The 20,844-nt window shown below is 47.7% G+C and overlaps 1 protein-coding gene across 1 annotated transcript in view; it reads left to right on the top strand.

The window, feature by feature from the left end:
• AARS2 (alanyl-tRNA synthetase 2, mitochondrial) overlaps positions 1–20,844 on the top strand; it is a 49,760-nt gene that overhangs the window by 18,037 nt on the left and 10,879 nt on the right. The window contains exons 7-14 of the mRNA XM_088445345.1: positions 2,464–2,572; positions 2,699–2,737; positions 6,192–6,303; positions 8,621–8,748; positions 13,485–13,632; positions 15,385–15,554; positions 15,638–15,751; positions 16,169–16,309. Coding sequence (XP_088301471.1) covers positions 2,464–2,572; positions 2,699–2,737; positions 6,192–6,303; positions 8,621–8,748; positions 13,485–13,632; positions 15,385–15,554; positions 15,638–15,751; positions 16,169–16,309 — 961 coding nt within the window. The remainder of the gene's footprint in view (positions 1–2,463; positions 2,573–2,698; positions 2,738–6,191; positions 6,304–8,620; positions 8,749–13,484; positions 13,633–15,384; positions 15,555–15,637; positions 15,752–16,168; positions 16,310–20,844) is intronic.

Raw genomic sequence — 20,844 nt, 5'->3', positions numbered from 1 at the left:
TATCCTTTTGAAAGTAGAAACAAAAGCTTGGTAATTAGACATTAAGGTATAATTTCTCTCCCATAAAGGAGAGGCCCACTCAAGAGCAGCACCAGACAGTAATGACATAATATAAGCCACTTTAACATGAGAGGTGGTAAAACTTTGAGGTAACCATTCAAAGAATCTCACATTGGTTAAGAAATCCTCTACATGTTTTTGGGTTTCCATCATAAGAGCTAGGAGTCGGTAAACGTAAATGAGAAGCAGTAACCCCTGATGTACTTGCAACAGGAATCTTAAGTTTATCAAGACGTGTGGAAAGATCCTGTAGACATTGCAAAACTTGAACTTGAGTGTTTTCCTGTACTTCCAAACGAGTGGTCAAACCCTGAAGCACCTGTACCCCAGTAGCCTGTTCCAGATCCGGATTCATTTTTAGGTCTGTGCAGACTGTCACGGCTGCCGACACTTGAGACTCCTGGGAGGAGGTAGGCCTACTAGGCACAATGAACTGGGGTGGCTTTAGGAATGACCTTTTCTTAAAATCTCGGTGGCACGGAATAAAAGTAAATAGAATTTATTCACAGGAAAAATATAATAGTAACGTCTCACATAAAGGCCCTCATTCAGAGTCGATCGATAGATACAAGTGGTCGCTCTGAATGAGGGCGGCAGCTTGTGGTGTGAAGTGCGGCCTCCTGTTCGCTAGCTAAGCTGTGGGTTACCACCCACAGCTCTAGGGAGCGACCAGGTTGATGGTCGCGATGGTCAGGATCATCGCAACCATCGGGGCTTGCGACGAGACCCTAAGGTTGGGTCATCGGCAAGGGCAAGCCTCCATGGAGCTTCCTGCTCTGATCGAGCAGCACCAAACGGCAAGCGTTCTGTTGGGAACGCCTCCATTTGGCCGGCCACCTCCCCTGCCCGCCTCCCAAACGTGGCGAGCTGTCAATCACCATCGACAGCTGGCCCCCTTTGGTGCAAGACCCGTAGCGACGGAGCACCCGTCGCTAGCCGGATCACGCGCATGCGCACTTCGGAGCCGGCTCCGACGTGCGCATGCCCAGTGGGCAAACATCGACCCATTTGCAAGCGCTCAGCGCTTGCGACCGGGTCTGAATAAGGTCCAAAGTCTCAATAACACTGAGGTTCACATAAGCAATAATGAGTATAGGTGAAAACCCCCCATATATAGTCTTTAACACAGAAGAGCTAATATGGTAGGGAACCCCGAGTCAGTATGAGGCTAACACCTCAGGATGGTATAGAGGAGCTTCCCCAGGGTGGAACCCTATAGTGATGGAGATCCAGAGCAGAGTGAGCCCTGTGATGCGGTGAAAGACAGAGCAGGGTTGAGCCCTGTGATGCTGTGAAATTGAAGCAGAGTTGAGCCCTGTGATGCGGTGAGGTCGGAGCAGGGTTGAGCCCTGTGATGCGGTGAGGTCGGAGCAGGGTTGAGCCCTGCGGCATAACTAGAATCCGGAGCGAGGTTGAGCCCCGCAATGCAATGAAGGTTGAAGCAGGATTGAGCCCTGTGAAGCAGTGTGTTTCCGGAACAGGGTTGAGCCCTGCAGTGTGAGCAGAATCCGGAACGGGGTTGATGCAGTGATGATAACTGTAACGGTGCAGTTGACAACTGTAACAAAGATGGGTTCGATGTCCAGAGGAGTAAGATACAACAGGCAAAGTAAATAGTGCAGCAAAAGGTGAAACCACAGCAGTGGAGCAGAAAGTAATACTTAGGCAATGGCTATGCTGAGCTCTGTAGTGCGGCTGGTAACTGGCATCAGAAGTTTAGCTGGAACATGAGCGGAGATATAACAAAGTCCACAGCAACCCACAGGCACAGCAGGAATCTGGCAGGAGTCCAAGAAAGACCTGAAAGTAACATTGCACAGACACTGAGACACAGTTAGTAACAGGCTTTATACTAGAGGTCTGTGATCCATAGGAAGTTTCAGAACATGTGACCCAAATGGAATCAGGTTTGAAATAATGAGCAATCTAGGAATCCCACAACCTGATGACACCTGGGAAACAGATGATCACTTTAACACTCTGAGCTGGCATGCTTCCCTGAATGAGAAGCATGCCAGCAAGCAGGATAGCTCCTCCAACGACCACAAAGGAACTTTGGAAAAAGTAATCTATCTTTATGTACTGAAATAGTTGCAGTCCTGACATTTTGCCTCTCAGCCTAAAACAGTAAAACACTTTGCAACCCAGCAGCAACTGACTTACAAGCGTCAAGGATAGTGTGGGGGCTGATTTTCTCCGTACACTGCTCCAGTGCTGTCATGAGCCACCATCTTTGTCTCCTCTATTATTAAAGATACTGTGACAACACCAGACCTGTGTCCTCTGCATTCCTCTGATGATGGGAACATCTAATTTTCTTCATCAATCTTTTATGTCGCTTCTTCTAATAAACCCTAGTAGACTAGTCATGAGTGACGAATAAGGTTTTGTCTTGGTCTTTAGACTCGTGTTGCGTCGTATCCTGCGCAGAGCTGTCAGGTTCTCCTCCGAGGTTCTCGGAGCCCCTCCTGGCCTCCTGTCTTCTCTGGTACCCACTGTGGTGGAGATTCTGGTAAGCATAAGACCCCCGGACCCCAAAAAGACTGCAGGTTTGAAGTCCATGATGCACATGTATGTAAGAGTTGGTCATGACCTATCATAAACCATGATCTTTCTGCATTTTATGTTTGTTCTACAGGGAGAAACATACCCTGAGCTGGAGAGGGAGGAAACACAGGTCAGTTGCTCTAGTAGCTATCTGTTGTATGTTATAATAATATCTGAATTAGGGATGTGCGCCAACCTCCGTGTTTTGGTTTTGGATCTGTATCTCCTTCAAGGTTTTGGATCAGGATTTGGATTTGCAAAGCACCCTCAAGTGTTTTGATTTTGGATCTGGATTTTTTAAATAAAAAATAGATAAAAAGTTTTAAAAACAGCTAAAATCATGTAATTTATGCAATCCAAAACCCGAAATTCGGATTTACGAACCGCAAAAAGATCAGAACCACGACCCGGATTTACCTGGATCTCCTCAGGAGATTAGAACCGCGTCTCGGATTTACCCGAAAGCACGAAATTCGGGTGGATCCATATTTCTGGAGAACCGAACCGCACATCTCTAATCTGAATAAATAGTAATAATTTTTTAAGCAATTCGGTATTTTATTTTTAAAATAAAAACTGTAATTACTTATAATACTGCTCATTGATGTTAGCCATTCGGAAGAGCAGTGATATTTGTCTGCGATCCTCAGTCCTCGACCTTACAAAACTTGTAACGATGTTCTTTATACACAGTTATTCGTTGCTTTATTTATCACAGTAAAACTTTACACAAAGGTTCTGTTTAGTAATCACATTGCGATCAACAGTGTTACCAGATATACACGGTATATATATTCTCTTCTTACCACTGATTCCCCGATAGTTACCGCCGGGGAAGCAGAACGAATATAGGGCCTGATTTAGAGTTTCACGCTGTTGCTGCCGCTGCTGCGATTTTCACAGTTGTGGATGTTTATTGTATTTATTACCAGTTATTTATATAGCGCACACATATTCCGTAGCGCTTTACAGAGAATATTTGGCCATTCACATCAGTCCCTGCCCCAATGGAGCTTCCAATCTATTATTATTATTATTATTATTATTAAATTATAAGGTGCCACAAGTGGTCCGCAGCGCCGTACATCCTGCAACAGTCGGACAGTACAGAGGGCCTGATTCAGAGCCGCTCGTAAGCGGCCGCTCGTTCGCTCCGAGCGATGTTCGCACATCTGCGCATGTGTATGGGTTGTAATGCGCATGTGCCAACCAGTCAGTGCGGTCGGAAATCGTGTGCTCGCAAAATAGCGAGTGCCTGCTAATTTGAGTGACAGGATGAGGAGTTTGTGGGTGGTAACAGGGGAAGGTGCTTGAAAACGTGGAGTGGAGATCCGAAAGCAGGCGTGCCAGACGGTCAAAACGGGCGTTTTAAGGGTGTGCATAATTAACAAAGCAGCGTCATCGACCACGTCACTTGGTTGTCTTTTAGCCTGAACTGCTCGCATGATGGCGGTAGGAAAATGCTACCACAAGAATAGCGAGCAGTTCATACGCCTTTCGATGTACTAGATTAATCTAATAAATAGCGGACATGACGTATGATGCGAGCGGCCAAGGGGCGTCTTTACAAAATAGCGAGCGCATGTTTCGTTCGCTCGCTCGCTCAGACATAGAGGCGTCACCAGACCGCAAAGAGCGAGCGCTCAATTTAAATAGCCAGCCCCTTTTTCTGAACGAGCGAGCGCAAATAGCGTCCGGCTCTGAATCAGGCCCAGAGTACACAGAACATTACATTACAATACAGTAACCAAACTATATACAGAGCACAAGGAACAATTAGCAGCACAATTCTCCAAACACAATATAGCTGGGAAGGTGAAGGCTGTCACTGAAGTGCTAGAGAAGAAGGCTGTGAGACAGTAGGGAGGAGGACCCTGCTCCTAGGAGCTTACAATCTAGGGGAGAGGGGAGACAGACAGATGACATGAGGCGTGAGTGTGTAGATGGGGACCTGAGTGTGGGTATTCCCTACCACACACACTAGGGTTATTTTTTGTTGGGAGCCAATTAACCTACCAGTATATTGTTGGAGTGTGGGAGGAAACCGGAGCACCCGGAGGAAATCCACGCAAGCACAGGGAGAATATACAAACTCCACACAGTTAGGGCCGTACTGGGAATGGAACCCACAACCTTAGTGCTGTGAGGCAGTAATGCTAACCATTACACCGTCTGAGCGAAAATATGCTTTTGCAACAGTGGGCGGGACTTGTTCTCCAGATGCCCAACTGCTGTCCGCAACTGCGTTCACATACATAGCATAGAACGCGGATCGGACATGCATCAACTTCCTGAGTGAGTCTACGGTCACTCAGAATGGGCGTCGTAACTGAGATGCAAGAGCCGTATTTCCTGCGTATGGGATTGCAGACGCAGGATGTGATCCGCCCCCTGAAACGGTCGATACACTCCTGCGTTTTTAGCCGACACTCCCCATTGCCTCCCCCAAATGCTCCTTGCATGTCAATCACACTGTGAAGGAAGGGCCTGATTCATCACGGATCACGACTACAACAGCGCATGCAGATCGGTCGATGGTGGGTACTGCGCATGCATTGCTGCGTGCGTGAGTTAGCATTGCAGTCGCTCTGCGATCACCCACGCAGAAAGAAAGCCATCGCTTTCGATGCATCGTTGTCAGCGTTTGGGGGTGGTGATGGGGGAGTGGTCGGAGAAACTCAGGCGTGCCTGTCCGTTCAAACGCCGTTGCATGCATAATTTATCCACTGCGACGGCAAACGCAGCTTGTGTACTCACTGCGTGCAGTGAGGTTAGCAGTTTCAGAGTAAGGTCAGACCTGCTGTAATTCTGCATGAGGCGCCGATGTTACTCGATGTTCCCGATGTATACGCAGGACTGCAAGGTATTACGGATGTGAGAGAGCGGCAGTTGGCGTCTCTATGCTGGCTATGCGATTGCATTCATTAGCATATTTTCGCAGCAGACCGTGCGTAATTCCAGCCGCGATTGTAATAGCGGTCTGCAGTGAATCAGGCCCTACGGTAATGTACCCTGATGCATGCACAGTGCGACAGGCCCTCAGACGCAGAAGGAGGCAATCTCAGTGGGCATTCCTGGGTGGTAACGTGGGTGGCTAGGGAGACGAGTGCATGTGATTTCGGCGACTGCACCTCCATCGGGCTGGCACAATGTTTGATGGTGCAACCGATAGCGCTTCTTTTTACACGCGGCAGATTAGCACCGCAGCCGTTGGACGTCTCTGTACGAATCCCATAGGCTGTGGCATTATCATAAAGACACCGTCGCACTGCATAGAAAGACGCAGTCGCAGGCGGCATTAACGTCCACGTCTATATCAGGCCAAGAGTGCGGCAGAGGTACAGACAAATGGCGCAATACGACAGAGAAGAAAAGGCGCCACGTGTGGTATTGGCGCTGACACCTGATTTGACCGCCGTACTAACACCGCATTGAGCCATTTGCTGTACCTAACCCTGCTCCAAAACGCAGGTCCTAAGAATAAACCTGAAATAAGTGAAACGATTATCATGCCAGATACGCCAGTGATTCCGATGCTGCCTTCCAGATTGTGTTGAGTAAAATATCATTTGTCACAATTGCAGATTATGAGGATTCTTAACGAAAACGAGGAGGCGTTTCTGATCTCCCTCCAGCGAGGGCGCCACGTCATAGACCGCACACTTCAACAGGAGGGGTCTCATAAACCTTTCCCGGGTATGTGTCAGACCCCATTTCCAGAGGTCACCTATTGGGGATATATTGAGCAGCTGTAGTGCATGTTCTGTGCAGGGGAATTACGGGATAGTACGGACAGATCTGTTACTCTATCCGCTCATGGTTATGAATATAACAGCGTTGGTGTCTCATGGCAGCAGTGTCTATTGTACACAACGTGTACAGACCCGATCTGTGCTCCAGTCTTGTCCTGCTCATCCAGGTAGTTAGTATGGGGTAATACTAAGGCCCTGATTCAGAGCCGCTCGTAAGCGGCCGCTCGTTCGCTCCAAGCGATGTTTGCCCAACTGCGCATGCGTACGGATCGTAATACGCATGCGCTAACCAGTCAGTGCGGCCGAAATTCATGTGCTCGCAAAATAGCGAATGCCTGCTAATTTGAGTGACATGAGGAGGCGTATGTGGGTGGTAACAGGGGAAGGTGCATGAAAACGGGGAGTGGAGATCAGAACGCAGGCGTGCTTAAAGGTCAAAACGGGCGTTTTATGGGTGTGCATAATTAAAACAGCAGCGTCATTGACCACGTCACTGGGTTATTTTATAGCCAGAACTGCTCGCAAAATTGTGGTAGCAAAAACCAACCACAAGAATAGCGAACAGTTCATACGCTGGTCGATGTACTCAATTAATCTAATAAATAGCGGACATGACGTAGGATGTGAGCGGCCAGGGGGCGTAGTTTCCCAAAAAACCAGCGCAAGTTTTGTTCTCTCGTTCAGACCTAGAGGCGTGAACAGACCGCAAAGAGCGAACGGTTCATTTGAATAGCCACCCCTTTTTTTTGAACGAACGACCGCAAATAGCGACCGGCTCTGAATCAGGCCCTAAGTCCCTGGTATCAGAATTCATTGCAGTATATTAGTACGGAGCTAAGCCTTCTTATCCCCTTCGTGACAAAATATGTTCTACACTTTTTTGACATTAATAAAGGTCCACTTTTTTTTGTTTTACTTTTTTTTGGTTTGTTCTGTTACACATTATCCAATATCAGGCCAATGTAATCTGCTGCCGGATGGATCAAGCCGCTTTCCTACACAGAATACAAGCGCTAGAGCGGAGCTGCACTTATAGTGTGAGAACAGAGGCATTAGTATGGCAGAATGATGTCATCAAGACGCATGGATTACTTAATAAAAACACCACATTTAATACAAAACAATTCACACAACATACATCAAATAGTGGACCTGATTCAGACCTGTTCACTAGCGAGCGCTCGCTCGTAGCGAGCAATGTTTTTCAATGTGTGCATGCGTACGCTTCGTATTGCACGTGCGTGAACTAGTACGAGCGTAGGGGAAACACTCGCTCGCCAAGCATAGACAGCCCAGCTGAGTGAGTGACAGGAGAGGCCGTTTGTGGGTGGTAACAGAGGCAGGCCACTAGAAACTGGGGAGTGGAGGTGCGAACGCAGGCGTGCCTGAGAATCCGAACGCTGTTTCAGAGGCATGCATAATTAACAGCCAGCGTCATAGTACACGTCACCTGGTTGAAATATACACTGAAGTGCTCGCGGCAAGGTATTGTCAACCTCAAGAGCTGCGATCGCATCCGATGGTGCTCGATGTATCAATGGTTTCATGCACTTCCTGGAGATGACGTGCTCAAGTGGGCGTCTAAAGACAGGCTGCTGGGCGTCTACATACACAAACTGATCGCTCGCCAAGACATAGTGGGCGTACTTATGACTGCGAGCGGCTGCCTTGACGTCACTTAGCCGAATTTCCATAAGTTGGGAGTGAGCGAGAGCATCTAGCGAACGGGTCTGAATCAGGTCCAGAGTTCACACATAAATATCAATATCTAAAATAATAATGCACTATAAAAACTGACCGTATACCTGCCACAAGTGAAGGACCAATCAGAGTATTATAGCAGATTTTTGGTTTGTGGTGTTTTTATTGGGTAATTTACGTTTCTTGGTTACGGGTTGGGTACGGAATCCCAGCGGTCAGGACACAGACAGTGGCATCCCGACAGTCAGAATCCCGACAGGATTAGGTAAGTATCCTAACCCTCCCTCTAACCCACCTTTCTCCCAGCCTAAACCTAACCCTCCCCTCCCACAGCCTAACCTAACCACCACCCCATCCCCCATCCCGCAATCTAACCCTCCCCTTCCCCGGGAAGCCTAACCCTCCCATCCCGCAGCCTAACCTAACACCCCCGCAGCCTACCCCTAATTCAGCATAAGGCCTAGGACAGTCCCTGATGTTGCAGACAGTTGACCATTCTGAGGTAGGAGTCTCCTAGTAGAGCTCTCTGGACTCATGTCTGTTCCTGTCGTTCTCTGCAGTGAACGTGGCCTGGTCTCTGCACAGGAACTTGGGCTTCCCCCTGGATCTCATCGGGCTGATGCTGGAGGAGAGAGGATCTTCCCTGGATAAGGCTGCTGTAGAGCAGCTTGCTGTGGTGGAGGCAGAGGTCAGCAGCATTTCTATATACTTTCTAATATACTATTTCCTGCTATATACAGATAGTGGCTGTACTTATATAGTCATCCAGAGACATGCGCTTGGTGAGCCAGCGACCACATCCACCACTTATTAACGCTGACACTGACAGAGCCTTCCGGGGAGCAGCGGAATAAGGCACGCTCTGAATGAGGGCCGGGCTCCATTTTCATGGAGCGTCCTCCTGGACGCTCGTATAGCTGTGGGTCACCACCCACAGGCTATACGAGCGTGCTTTGTGATGGCCGCGATGGTCGAGACCATCGCGACCATCGAAATTGCGAGCCGGAGCCTGCGGTTGAGGTTTTCAACCGCAAGCTCCGGAGTGATTTTGGCTCTATCAGAGCCAAAATCACTCCCACTGACATCACTAGTGATGTCAGTGGGCCAGCTTCTGACGGGAGGCGTTCCCGTGGGAACGCCCCCGTCAGGGAGGCACGCCCCCGGCACGCCCACCAAAGGGGGCGTGCTGTCAATCAACATTGACAGCACGCCCCCTTTGATCGGACACAACGAGCGAAGGACTTTCCTTCGCTCGTCGCGTCTGACGCATGCGCACGACGGAGCTCCCTCCGTCGTGCGCATGCTCAGTGCATAACATCGACCCACTTGCGAGCGGACAGCCGCTCGCGAGTGGGTCTGAATCAGGCCCTAAGTCATATTTACTAGACACTTCCATCTTTCCCTTCATTTCCCAGATATAATGAACGATTGAACGATATACTCGTTCATTCGTTCATTATATCTGCTAATGTATAGCCCTGAACGATGACAGATGCGCACCCCCGCGGCCAATAAATCGCATCTATCATCTCTCCATGTTGGTCAGTTATCGTATACAGCTGTACGATATTAGCAATATCGTGCAGTTTATATGCGGTAAACGATGAAAGATATTAGCAGCAGCTACAGAGCGCTGCAGAGAAAAATCCACACCCTGAATGATGTCATGCGATATCGTTCATCGTTCGTCGTTTGCCAAAATCTGTCATGTACATGACAGATATCGTTCACAGCCACCGGAATATTAAAGGGATATCTTTTGTCTTTCATCGCTCAAAAATACATTTGCTGATGGATAGGCCCCTTTAAACAAGTTCTTATTCCGCAATTTGTTTTTTATCATAACCCTTGCTGCATGGGTCAAAGGGGATGTAGTCAGCATCTCGGCGTGCGGGATGCCGACGGTCTAAATACCGGCACCAGAATCCCGACAGCTTTGGGATCCTGGCTTCAGAATCCAGACCGCCAGCATCCCGAAGGTAAGTATCGGGGGTTAGGGGAGGGTTAGGCACTAGGGGGAGGGTTAGGCACTAGGGGGAGGGTTAGGGTTAGGCACTAGGGGGAGGGTTAGGGTTAGGCACTAGGAGGAGGGTTAGGGTTAGGCACTAGGGGGAGGGTTAGGGTTAGGCACTAGGAGGAGGGTTAGGCACTAGGGGGAGGGTTAGCGTTAGGCACTAAGGGGGAGGGTTTGGGTTAGGTACTAGGAGGAGGGTTAGGCACTAAGGGGGGGTTAGGGTTAGGCACTAGGAGGAGGGTTAGGCACGTAGGTGGGAGGGTTAGGGTTAGACACTAGGGTTAGGGTTAGGCACTAGGGGAGGGTTAGGCACTAAGGGGGGGTTAGGGTTAGGCACTAGGAGGAGGGTTAGGCACTAAGGGGGAGGGTTAGGGCTAGGCCCTAAGGGGGAGGGTTAGGCACTAAGGGGGAGGGTTAGGGTTAGGCACTAAGGGGAGAGGGTTAGGCACTAGGAGGAGGGTTAGGGACTAGGGGAAGGGTTAGATTTAGGCACTAAGGGGGGAGGGTTAGGCACTAGGGGGAGGGTTAGGGTTAGGCACTAGGGGGAGGGTTAGAGTTAGGCCCTAAGGGGGGAGGGTTAGGCGCTAAGGGGGAGGGTTAGACACTAGGGGGAGGGTTAGGGTTAGGCACTAAGGGGGAGGGTTAGGCACTAAGGGGGGGGGGTTAGGCACTAAGGAGAGGGTTAGGGTTAGGCACTAAGGGGAGGGTTAGAGTTAGGCACTAAGTGGGGAGTGTTATTGTTAGGCACTAAGGGGAGGGTTAGAGTTAGGCACTAGGGGGGGTTAGGGTTAGGCACTAGGGGGGGTTAGGGTTAGGCACTAGGGGAAGGGTTAGGGTTAGGCACTAGGGGGAGGGTTAGGCACTAAGGGGAGGGTTAGAGTTAGGCACTAAGGGGAGGGTTAGAGTTAGGCACTAAGGGGGGAGGGTTAGGGTTAGGCACTAAGGGGAGGATTAGTGTTAGGCACTAAGGGGGAGGGTTAGGCACTAAGGGGGGAGGGTTAGGCACTAAGGAGAGGGTTAGGCACTAAGGGGAGGGTTAGAGTTAGGCACTAAGGGGGGAGTGTTATTGTTAGGCACTAAGGGGAGGGTTAGAGTTAGGCACTAGGGGGGGTTAGGGTTAGGCACTAGGGGGGGTTAGGGTTAGGCACTAGGGGAAGGGTTAGGCACTAGGGGGAGGGTTAGGCACTAAGGGGAGGGTTAGAGTTAGGCACTAAGGGGGGAGGGTTAGGGTTAGGCACTAAGGGGAGGATTAGGGTTAGGCACTAAGGGGAGGGTTAGAGTTAGGCACTAAGGGGGGGAGGGTTAGGCACTAGGGGGAGGGTTAGGATTAGAGTGCGGGGAGGGGGAGGTTAGGTTTAGGCACCGGGGAGGGAGGGGTACAGGTTAGTGTTAGCAGTACTTACCTACGGGTGTCAGGATTTTGACTGTCGGGATGCCACTGTCGGTATTCTGACCGGCGGCATCTGACTGCCAGGATCCCATACCCAAGCCGGGTAATAGAGTATAGGCTCCCAGACGGTGCAGTATTGGAATACTACACTAGGACATTCTCTTTACATAGACCTCTGTCACAGCCTGTTTATAAGGCTGTAAAACTGACAAGAAATATATAGATGCTCTGCTGAGGGAATGCAAAGTTATTATTGTCATTATCTTTTATTTAGGATTTGCCTCGAGGTACTGTAGCGCCGCACAAGGGTGTAAGGGTGGCCGATTGCCCTTAGCTCTTGGCTACTTATATTCCGTACCATTTATTGCATCCGGTACTTGGAAATAATGCACCATCTTCCTGCCTTCTCCCTTATTTATGTTTCCATATATACCTGTATCTATACTCACATCTGTTCTGGTCCATAGTATAAGCTATGGCTGGAGCACACAGAGGGTCTGATTCGTAATCGCACGCAAGTCCGGGCAGCTGCTGCCGCCAGATTTGAAACCACATTTTAACAGGAGTATCCACACGGCGTCATGCGTATAATTTCACTACCCATTGTGTTTTTTTTCTCCATCAGCAGCGTCATGATTAGTATGGAACTCTGGTTACACGCCCGCGACTCTCCCATGTGACGGTCCTCTTGTGTGTGTCCGCAAAGTACCTTCCCAGCTGCCAGCCAGAAAAATCCCATTTCTCGGATAAAGGGAGATGGTCATATTCGCCACTGTACATGCACAGTATGCTAGATGCGGGCACAAACCGAACCGCGCGTGACTCAGCATCAGACCCACAAGCAATTATACGCTGGAACTACCAGTGACGAACACTTTACTCTGAACACGAGTCTCTGCTCCTGCAGGATAAAGTGAGAATAACTTGTATCAGAGTTTGGGTTACTAGTCTGTATACAGTCTACCACTGCTACAGACACTGCAGATCCGAGGCGTCACCTGGGGGGGGTCTATTTACCAAGCATTGGATGGAGATAAAGTGTACGGAAATAAAGTACCAACCAACCAGCTCCTAACTGTCATTTTTCACACACAGTTTGTGACATAGCAGTTACGAGCTGATTGGCTGGTACTTTATCTCTGTCCACTTTATCTCCATCCAAGGCTTAGTAAATAGACCCCCGGATATGGTGACACTCAATGCGTACTCCGTATCCCCCTCGCAGGGCGGAGCTGCGCACGCCCCCAAAATAGGAGCGTGGTATATCAAAAAGGGGCATGGTAATCCCTCCGGGGCGTGCCCAGCATCCCCTGTGATGCTGGGCTGTCCCCGGAGACTATTTCCTGGACTGTCGGCTCCTCCTCCTTTGTGACAGGAGCCGAGTGCTGCAGAAGAAAGTCACACTGCAGCACCCGGCTCCTGTCACTAAGGATGAGCCGGCATTTTGGTGTCACCACCGCACCCACATAGCGATGTCACTGCTGCAGATGGTAGGCCTGATTCAGAGGAGGAAGCAGAAGTGGGCGCAGCTGTGTCTATTGGCAGATGCAAATGCCGCTATAAAGTCCTTCCCTTGTGTTTATCCATGTGTCCGAATGTGCTGAGACGCCCACTTGCAGCGCCCGTACACACAGTAAGCCCTATGGCAGGGGCATATTTTTCATCTGTGTATGGCCTCCTATGCGAGCGTTCCAGCATCTGTTAACGCAAGCATTTTCTCCAACACGCCTGTAGCACTCGTCTAACACGCCCATAACATGGACCATCTAGCATCAGCTAAGACGCCTCCCTGTCACTGCCCAGGATCACACACTACATTTTCACTTCGCTCCTCCCTGCGTGCGCCTGAAATTAGAACTGCGTCTCTGCACCGAAACAATCGGGACATATATGTGCAATGCCACTCAGACATTTGCGCACGAGCAAAGAAATCGCTCCACTACGTCTGACATTGGCAGTGTGAACACCTGTGAATCAGGCCCGGTATGTGCAGTGTTACTGACATGTTCTCTATGCGCAGATGAAGGTCAGAAACCAGCAGGCGGATAAAGCCCCGGCCGGCCTGCAGCTGGATGTCCACTCTCTGGCCGAGCTACAGCGCAGGGGGGTCACTGGCACCAATGATTCACCAAAGTATGATTACCACCTGGCGGATGATGGCAGATACGGTAAGATTAAATCTTTCTAATAAAGAGATTTTACAGTGTTCTTTGTATACAGAAAAACATGACACATTGGGCTCAATCCAATTAGGTACGAGTTGCCATTTTCTTTTTACGAATTCACATAGCGAATTAATTTTGCAATCCAATTAGAAACTTGCACTCAACCAGTCAGAGTAAACTTGCATTTTTCCATTCGCACCTCCCTGAGGGTGAGAGATGTAAGGGAAAAATCTTTATTTTAGGATTAAAATGTTGGGACACTGGCCCTGATTCAGAGACGGATGCTCTGAATCTGGGCGTTTTTTGTTTTTTTTTGTTCGGCCTCCTGGCCGCTCGCATAGCTGTGGGTGACCACCCACAGCTATAGCGAGCGGCCAGGATGATGGTCGCGATGGTCTAGACCATCGCGACCATCGGGCTTGCGACGAGACCCTTGTGGTAGGGTCTCGTGGCTGCAAAGCCTAGAGAGCTTCTGGCTCTAATAGAGCCTTAAGCTCTCTCACTGACATCACTGGTGATGTCAGTGGGGTCGCCCACAAACTGCATGCGTTCGCTTGGGAACGCCTCCGTTTGTGAAGCCACGCCTACAAAATGGGGCGAGCTGTCGATCAACATCGACAGCCGCCCCTTTTGTAGTGAGCCACGGAGCGAGAGATTTTCTCTCTCGCTCCGGGGCATGCGCAGTGCGGCCGTTGCGCGTGTGCAGCTCACACCATCGACCCGCTCGCGAGCGCTCAAGCGCTTGCGAGCGGGTCTGAATCAGGCCCTCTGTGCTGAAACCCTTGGACACCCCCATAATGACAAATTAGGCAATTGAAAGTTTCCAATTAACTCATAAATTACATGTCATTTTTGGTGGGGGGTTTTAAAAAAAATGGCCTCAAGTTACCCCAAAATCAACTTTTCCGTTATTTTAGGCACCCCAAATTTAATTACAGTATTTTTTTAATTGAAGAATAATTGCTTTTTTTTTTGTAATTTTTTTTTTTTAAAAGTTTAAATATTTTAAAGTGCCCCCAAATTACCCCAAAATCACCTTTTCTTCTCCTTTTTTTTTGCATATTTCATTTAATTTGCTTGAGATTAAACGAAAAAAAGTTTGCTTTTTATTTACATTTATTTTTTATGTTTAAAAAAATAAAATAAACCACAAATCAGCCATTTGATACCATTTAAAAACTTTTCCTTATGCCTACTAACGGACTTCTATACGGTCCTGCTAACAAAATTATACATTTCTGGGGGTCATTGTGCTGTACCTGGGATCAATTAAAGGGCAGCCCCACGTGTGTGCTTCAGTGTACAGATGTAACTCCTAATCCCTGTGCTGGGGCTGGTTCCTCATTTTTATTGGGTGACAAGACCAACCTGGCATAGCCTGGTACTAGTGACCACTTTTGCAGGGTGCTCGTTGTTCCCCTGCTTCATCTGTAACTAGCCTAGGCTATAGCACTGTGGCTTTCTATTTATTTCATTTCTTATTGTTTTGGCTTTTTCATTATTATAATTATCATAATGTTTTAGGTATTTTATTTTATACAAATAAATATGTCCGGCACCAAGTCGTTGGGCGTTACAAAAGATATACCGAGGAGGCAGCAACTGCAAATTACGTGTAACTCTAAATTTCGCTTTATTTTTTACTTTATTTTTTAGTGAGCAGTAAAACAAAGCAGATTTTTGTTGCCTCTAGTAGGACTTATATCCAACTCTAAATCTGAATCCGTAACATTATCTCAAATACTATATTTGCAGTATTTAGCCCCTGCCGGGCCACCGTACTGATGCTGTACAGGGACCAGTCGCTGCAGTCTGAGGTTGGCGGAAATCAGCGCTGCGGTGTTATCTTGGACCGAACCTGTTTCTATGCGGAGCAGGGCGGGCAGGGCTCTGACCTGGGGTACTTTGTGCGACAGGGAGAGCAGGTGAGAGCTGTATAATGATAGATCTAGTCTGTGATGACCTTTTATCTCTGTGATTTTGTTTCATCCCTGTCCTCTCCTTGCAGGATGTTCTGTTCCCGGTGGAGTCGGTACACGTGGCAGGGGGTTACGTGTTGCACGAGATTATTGCGACGGAACCGCTGAGAGTCGGGGATCAGCTTTTGCTGTTTCTGGATGAGGTATCTCTACCAGGAAAGCATTGCGGCTCATGTGTACATCTCATGCACTCTTACACATAGCTCTAAACATTTCTATGTTAAATCAGGATAATATAAGCCCTGTGCATCTTCAAACTTTTTCAATAAAACAAAGGAGGGCCGCGCATTTAAAGAAAGTGCCGATGCTCCCCTTCTGAAAGTTGAAACCGTTTTAAGACACCGCCATCAAGATGCGTAGATCCATAAACTACTTAACGTATAATTAATATTTGCAGAAAAGAGTTTGCGGTGTCACAAAATGTGATTTGCGTGTCCACACGTAGCAGTTTGTTGGGGATATTGCTGTCTCGCTGCATGGGATAGATTGTGTCTCTGCGCTTATAATGCGTTTGGCAGTGAGGATGATGAAGATGTCAGTAAGCTTCTCTTATTTCGCAGGCCCAGCGGCTAGCATGCATGGTAAAGCACACAGCCACCCATCTGCTGAACTTTGCCCTGCGCCAGGTGCTTGGGGAGAGCACGACACAGCGAGGGTCTCATGTCACGGCAGAGCGTCTGCGGTTTGATGTCAGCGTCAAGGTGAGGACTAAAGAAAATATATTTATACAGCTCTTTACAGTAAACTTCAGCAAAATGACCATGCATGCTGACACTTGTAGTTCTTGAAGACTCACATCTTACCTTCAGAGCCATTTGCAGATACCAGATGCTGATTCAGGACTTATTAATAGAATTCTATGTCTAATAAACAGCTTTTATGCCCCTATGTTCAGAAAATTGGAATCCGTACTGTTCTGACAACCAAATAATAGCAAGAGAGTACTTTCCTATGTAAAAATGTTTTATCTCTGTAGACCTTTAATAGACAAAAACAATAATATTCAGACACTTTGGGTTTCCTCCTTATTACATACGGCCTCTATGTGTTCCCTCACTATTATATACGGCCTCTTTGTGTTCCCTTACTATTATATGCGGCCTCTATGTGATCCATCAGTATTACATGCGGCCTCTTTGTGTTCCCTCACTATTACATGCGGCCTCTTTGTGTTCCCTCACTATTACATGCGGCCTCTATGTGATCCATCACTATTACATGCGGCCTCTTTGTGTTCCCTCACTATTACATGCGGCCTCTTTCTGTTTCCTCACTATTACATGCGGCCTCTTTGTGCTCCCTCACTGTTACATGCGGCCTCTTTGTGTTCCCTCACTGTTACATGCGGCCTCTTTGTGTTTCCTCACTGTTACATGCGGCCTCTTTGTGTTCCCTCACTATTACATGCGGCCTCTATGTGATCCCTCACTATTACATGCGGCCTCTATGTGATCCTTCACTATTACATGCGGCCTCTTTGTGTTCCCTCACTATTACATGCGGCCTCTTTGTGTTCCCTCACTATTACATGCGGCCTCTTTGTGTTCCCTCACTATTACATGCGGCCTCTATGTGATCCCTCACTATTACATGCGGCCTCTATGTGATCCCTCACTATTACATGTGGCCTCTTTGTGTTCCCTTACTATTACATGCGGCCTCTTTGTGTTCCCTTACTATTACATGCGGCCTCTATGTGATCCCTCACTATTTCATGCGGCCTCTATGTAACAGGTTCTCAAACTCCGTCCTCAGGACCCAGAACAGTGCATGTTTTCCAGGTCTCCTCGCAGAATCGCAAGTGAAATAATTAGCTTCACCTGTGGGTCTTTAAAATGTGTTAGTGAGTAATGACTACACCTGTGCACCTGCTGGGTGACCTGGAAAATGTGACCTGTGTGGGGTCCTGAGGACTGAGTTTGAGAACCACTGCTCTTTGTGTTCCCCCACTATTACATGCGGCCTCTATGTGATCCCTCGCTATTACATGCAGCCTTTTTGTGTTTCTTTACTATTACATGCAGCCTGTGTGTGTTTCCTCACTATTACATGTGGCGCCTCTGTATATTCCTCACTATTACATGGAACCTCTATGTTTTCCCTCACTAATACTTCCAGCCTCTTTGTGTTTCCTCACTATTACATGCAGCGTGTATGTATTTTCTCGCTATTACATGGAACCTCTATGTGTTCCCTCACTAGTACATGTAACCTCTATGTGTTTTCCTCACTTTTACATGGAACCTCTGTGTTCCCTCACTATTTCATGCAGTCTATGTATTTCCTCACTATTGCATGCACGGCCCCCCTCAGTTTTGCTCACTGTTACATGCGGCCTTTTTGTATGTCGCTCAATATTACATGGAACCTCTATGTACTGCCTCACTATTGTATGCTACCTCTAGGTGTTCCCACACTATTACACACGGCCTCACTGTGTTTTCATAATTATTACATGTGCAATCCTTTCTGTGTTTCCTCTCTATTACATGTGGTCTCAGTGTTTTCTTCACTATTGCTCACCGCTTCTCTGTGTTTATATCATGATTACATGCATGGCCTCACCGTGTTTTCTCATTATTACATATCCTGGCCTCAATGTGTTTACATCATGATTACATGCGTGGCCTCCTCATTATTCCATGCATGGCCTCACTGTGTTTCCTTTATTATTACATGCCTGGCTCCTCTGCATTTCCTCATTATTATATGCCTGGCCTTTCTGTGTTTCCTAATTATTACATGCATGTTTCCCCATTGGTACATAAATTGCCTCTCTGTGTTTCCTCATTATTACATGCATGGACTCTCTGTTTCCTCATTATTACATGTGTCTTCTCTCTGTGTTTCTTTTATTATTACATGCATGGACTCTGCTTCCTCATTATTCCATATATGGCCTCACTGTGTTTCCTCAATATTACATTCATGGCCTCTCTGTGTTTCCTCATTATTACATTCATGGCCTCACTGTGTTTCCTCATTATTACATGCATGGCCTCTCTGTACTGCCTCACTATTGCATGCTACCTCTGTGTTCCCTCACTATTACACACAGCCACACTGTGTTTTCATCATTATTACATGTGTAATTATTTCTGTTTCCTCTCTATTACATGTTGTTTCAGTGTTTTCCTCACTATTACAAACCGCTCCCCTGTGTTTACATCAAGATTACATGCATGGCCTCTGTGTTTCCTCATTATTCCATTCATGGACTCTCTGTGTTTCCTCATTATTCCATTCATGGACTCTATGTGTTTCCTCATTATTACATTCATGGACTCTGTGTTTCCTCATTATTCCATTCATGGACTCTCTATGTTTCCTCATTATTACATTCATGGACTCTCTGTGTTTCCTCATTATTCCATTCATGGACTCTCTATGTTTCCTCATTATTCCATTCATGGACTCTCTGTGTTTCCTCATTATTACATTCATGGACTCTGGCCCTCATTCAGAGCCGTAGGCTCTGAGCAGAGCGCACGCTCTGAATGAGGGCCGCCCTCCATGAAAATGGAGCGTCCTCCTGGACGCTCGTATAGCTGTGGGTCACCACCCACAGGCTATACGAGCGTGTAGTTTGATGGCCGCGATGGTCTTGACCATCGCGACCATCGAAACTGCGAGCCGGAGCCTGCGGTTGAGGTTTTCAACCGCAAGCTCCGGAGTGATTTTGGCTCTATCAGAGCCAAAATCACTCCCACTGACATCACAAGTGATGTCAGTGGGCCGGCTTCTGACGGGAGGCGCCCCCGGCACGCCCACCAAAGGGGGCGTGCTGTCAATCAACATCGACAGCACACCCCCTTTGATCAGACACAACGAGCGAAGGACTTTCCTTTGCTCGTCGCGTCTGGCGCATGCGCACGACGGAGCTCCCTCCGTCGTGCGCATGCTCAGTGCAGAACATCGACCCACTTGCAAGCGGACAGCCGCTCGCGAGTGGGTCTGAATCAGGGCCTCTCTGTGTTTCCTCATTATCCCATTCATGGACTCTCTATGTTTCCTCATTATTCCACTCATGGACTATCTGTGTTTCCTCATTATTCCATTCATGGACTCTCTGTGTTTCCTCATTATTACATTCATGGACTCTCTGTGTTTCCTCATTATTACATTCATGGACTCTCTGTGTTTCCTCATTATTACATTCATGGACTCTCTGTGTTTCCTCATTATTCCATTCATGGACTCTTTGTTTCCTCATTATTCCATTCATGGACTCTCTATGTTTCCTCATTATTCCATTCATGGACTCTCTATGTTTCCTCATTATTCCATTCATGGACTATCTGTGTTTCCTCATTATTACATTCATGGACTCTCTGTGTATTCCTCACTATTACACGCATGGCCTCTCTGTGTATTCCTCACTATTACACGCATGGCCTTTCTGTGTATTCCTCACTATTACATGCGCGGCCTCTCTGCGCTTCCTCACTGTTACACGCATGGCCTCTCTGTGTATTCCTCACTATTACATGGCCTCTCTGTGTATTCCTCACTATTACATGCGCGGCCTCTCTGCGCTTCCTCACTGTTACACGCATGGACTCTCTGTGTTTCCTCATTATTCCATATATGGCCTCTCTGTGTTTCCTCACTATTACATGCATGGCCTCTCTGTGTTTCCTCACTATTACATGCATGGACTATCTGTGTTTCCTCACTATTACATGCATGGACTCTCTGTGTTTCCTCCTTATTACATTCATGGACTCTCTGTGTTTCCTCATTATTACATTCATGGACTCTCTGTGTTTCCTCATTATTACATTCATGGACTCTCTGTGTTTCCTCATTATTCCATTCATGGACTCTCTTTGTTTCCTCATTATTCCATTCATGGACTCTCTATGTTTCCTCATTATTCCACTCATGGACTATCTGTGTTTCCTCATTCCATTCATGGACTATCTGTGTTTCCTCATTATTACATTCATGGACTCTCTGTGTTTCCTCATTATTACATGTGGTTTCAGTGTTTTCCTCACTGTTACAAACCGCTCCCCTGTGTTTACATCATGATTACATGCGCGGCCTCTGTGTTTCCTCATTATTCCATTCATGGACTCTCTATGTTTCCTCATTATTCCATTCATGGACTCTCTATGTTTCCTCATTATTCCACTCATGGACTCTCTGTGTTTCCTCATTATTCCATATATGGCCTCTCTGTGTTTCCTCATTATTCCATGCATGGCTTTTCTGCGCTTCCTCGCTATTACAC

Source organism: Taudactylus pleione, unplaced genomic scaffold (assembly GCF_031769625.1).
Source record: "Taudactylus pleione unplaced genomic scaffold, aTauple2 ptg000378l, whole genome shotgun sequence".
Lineage (NCBI taxonomy): Eukaryota > Metazoa > Chordata > Amphibia > Anura > Myobatrachidae > Taudactylus > Taudactylus pleione.
This window is presented reverse-complemented; position numbering and strand designations above follow the sequence as displayed.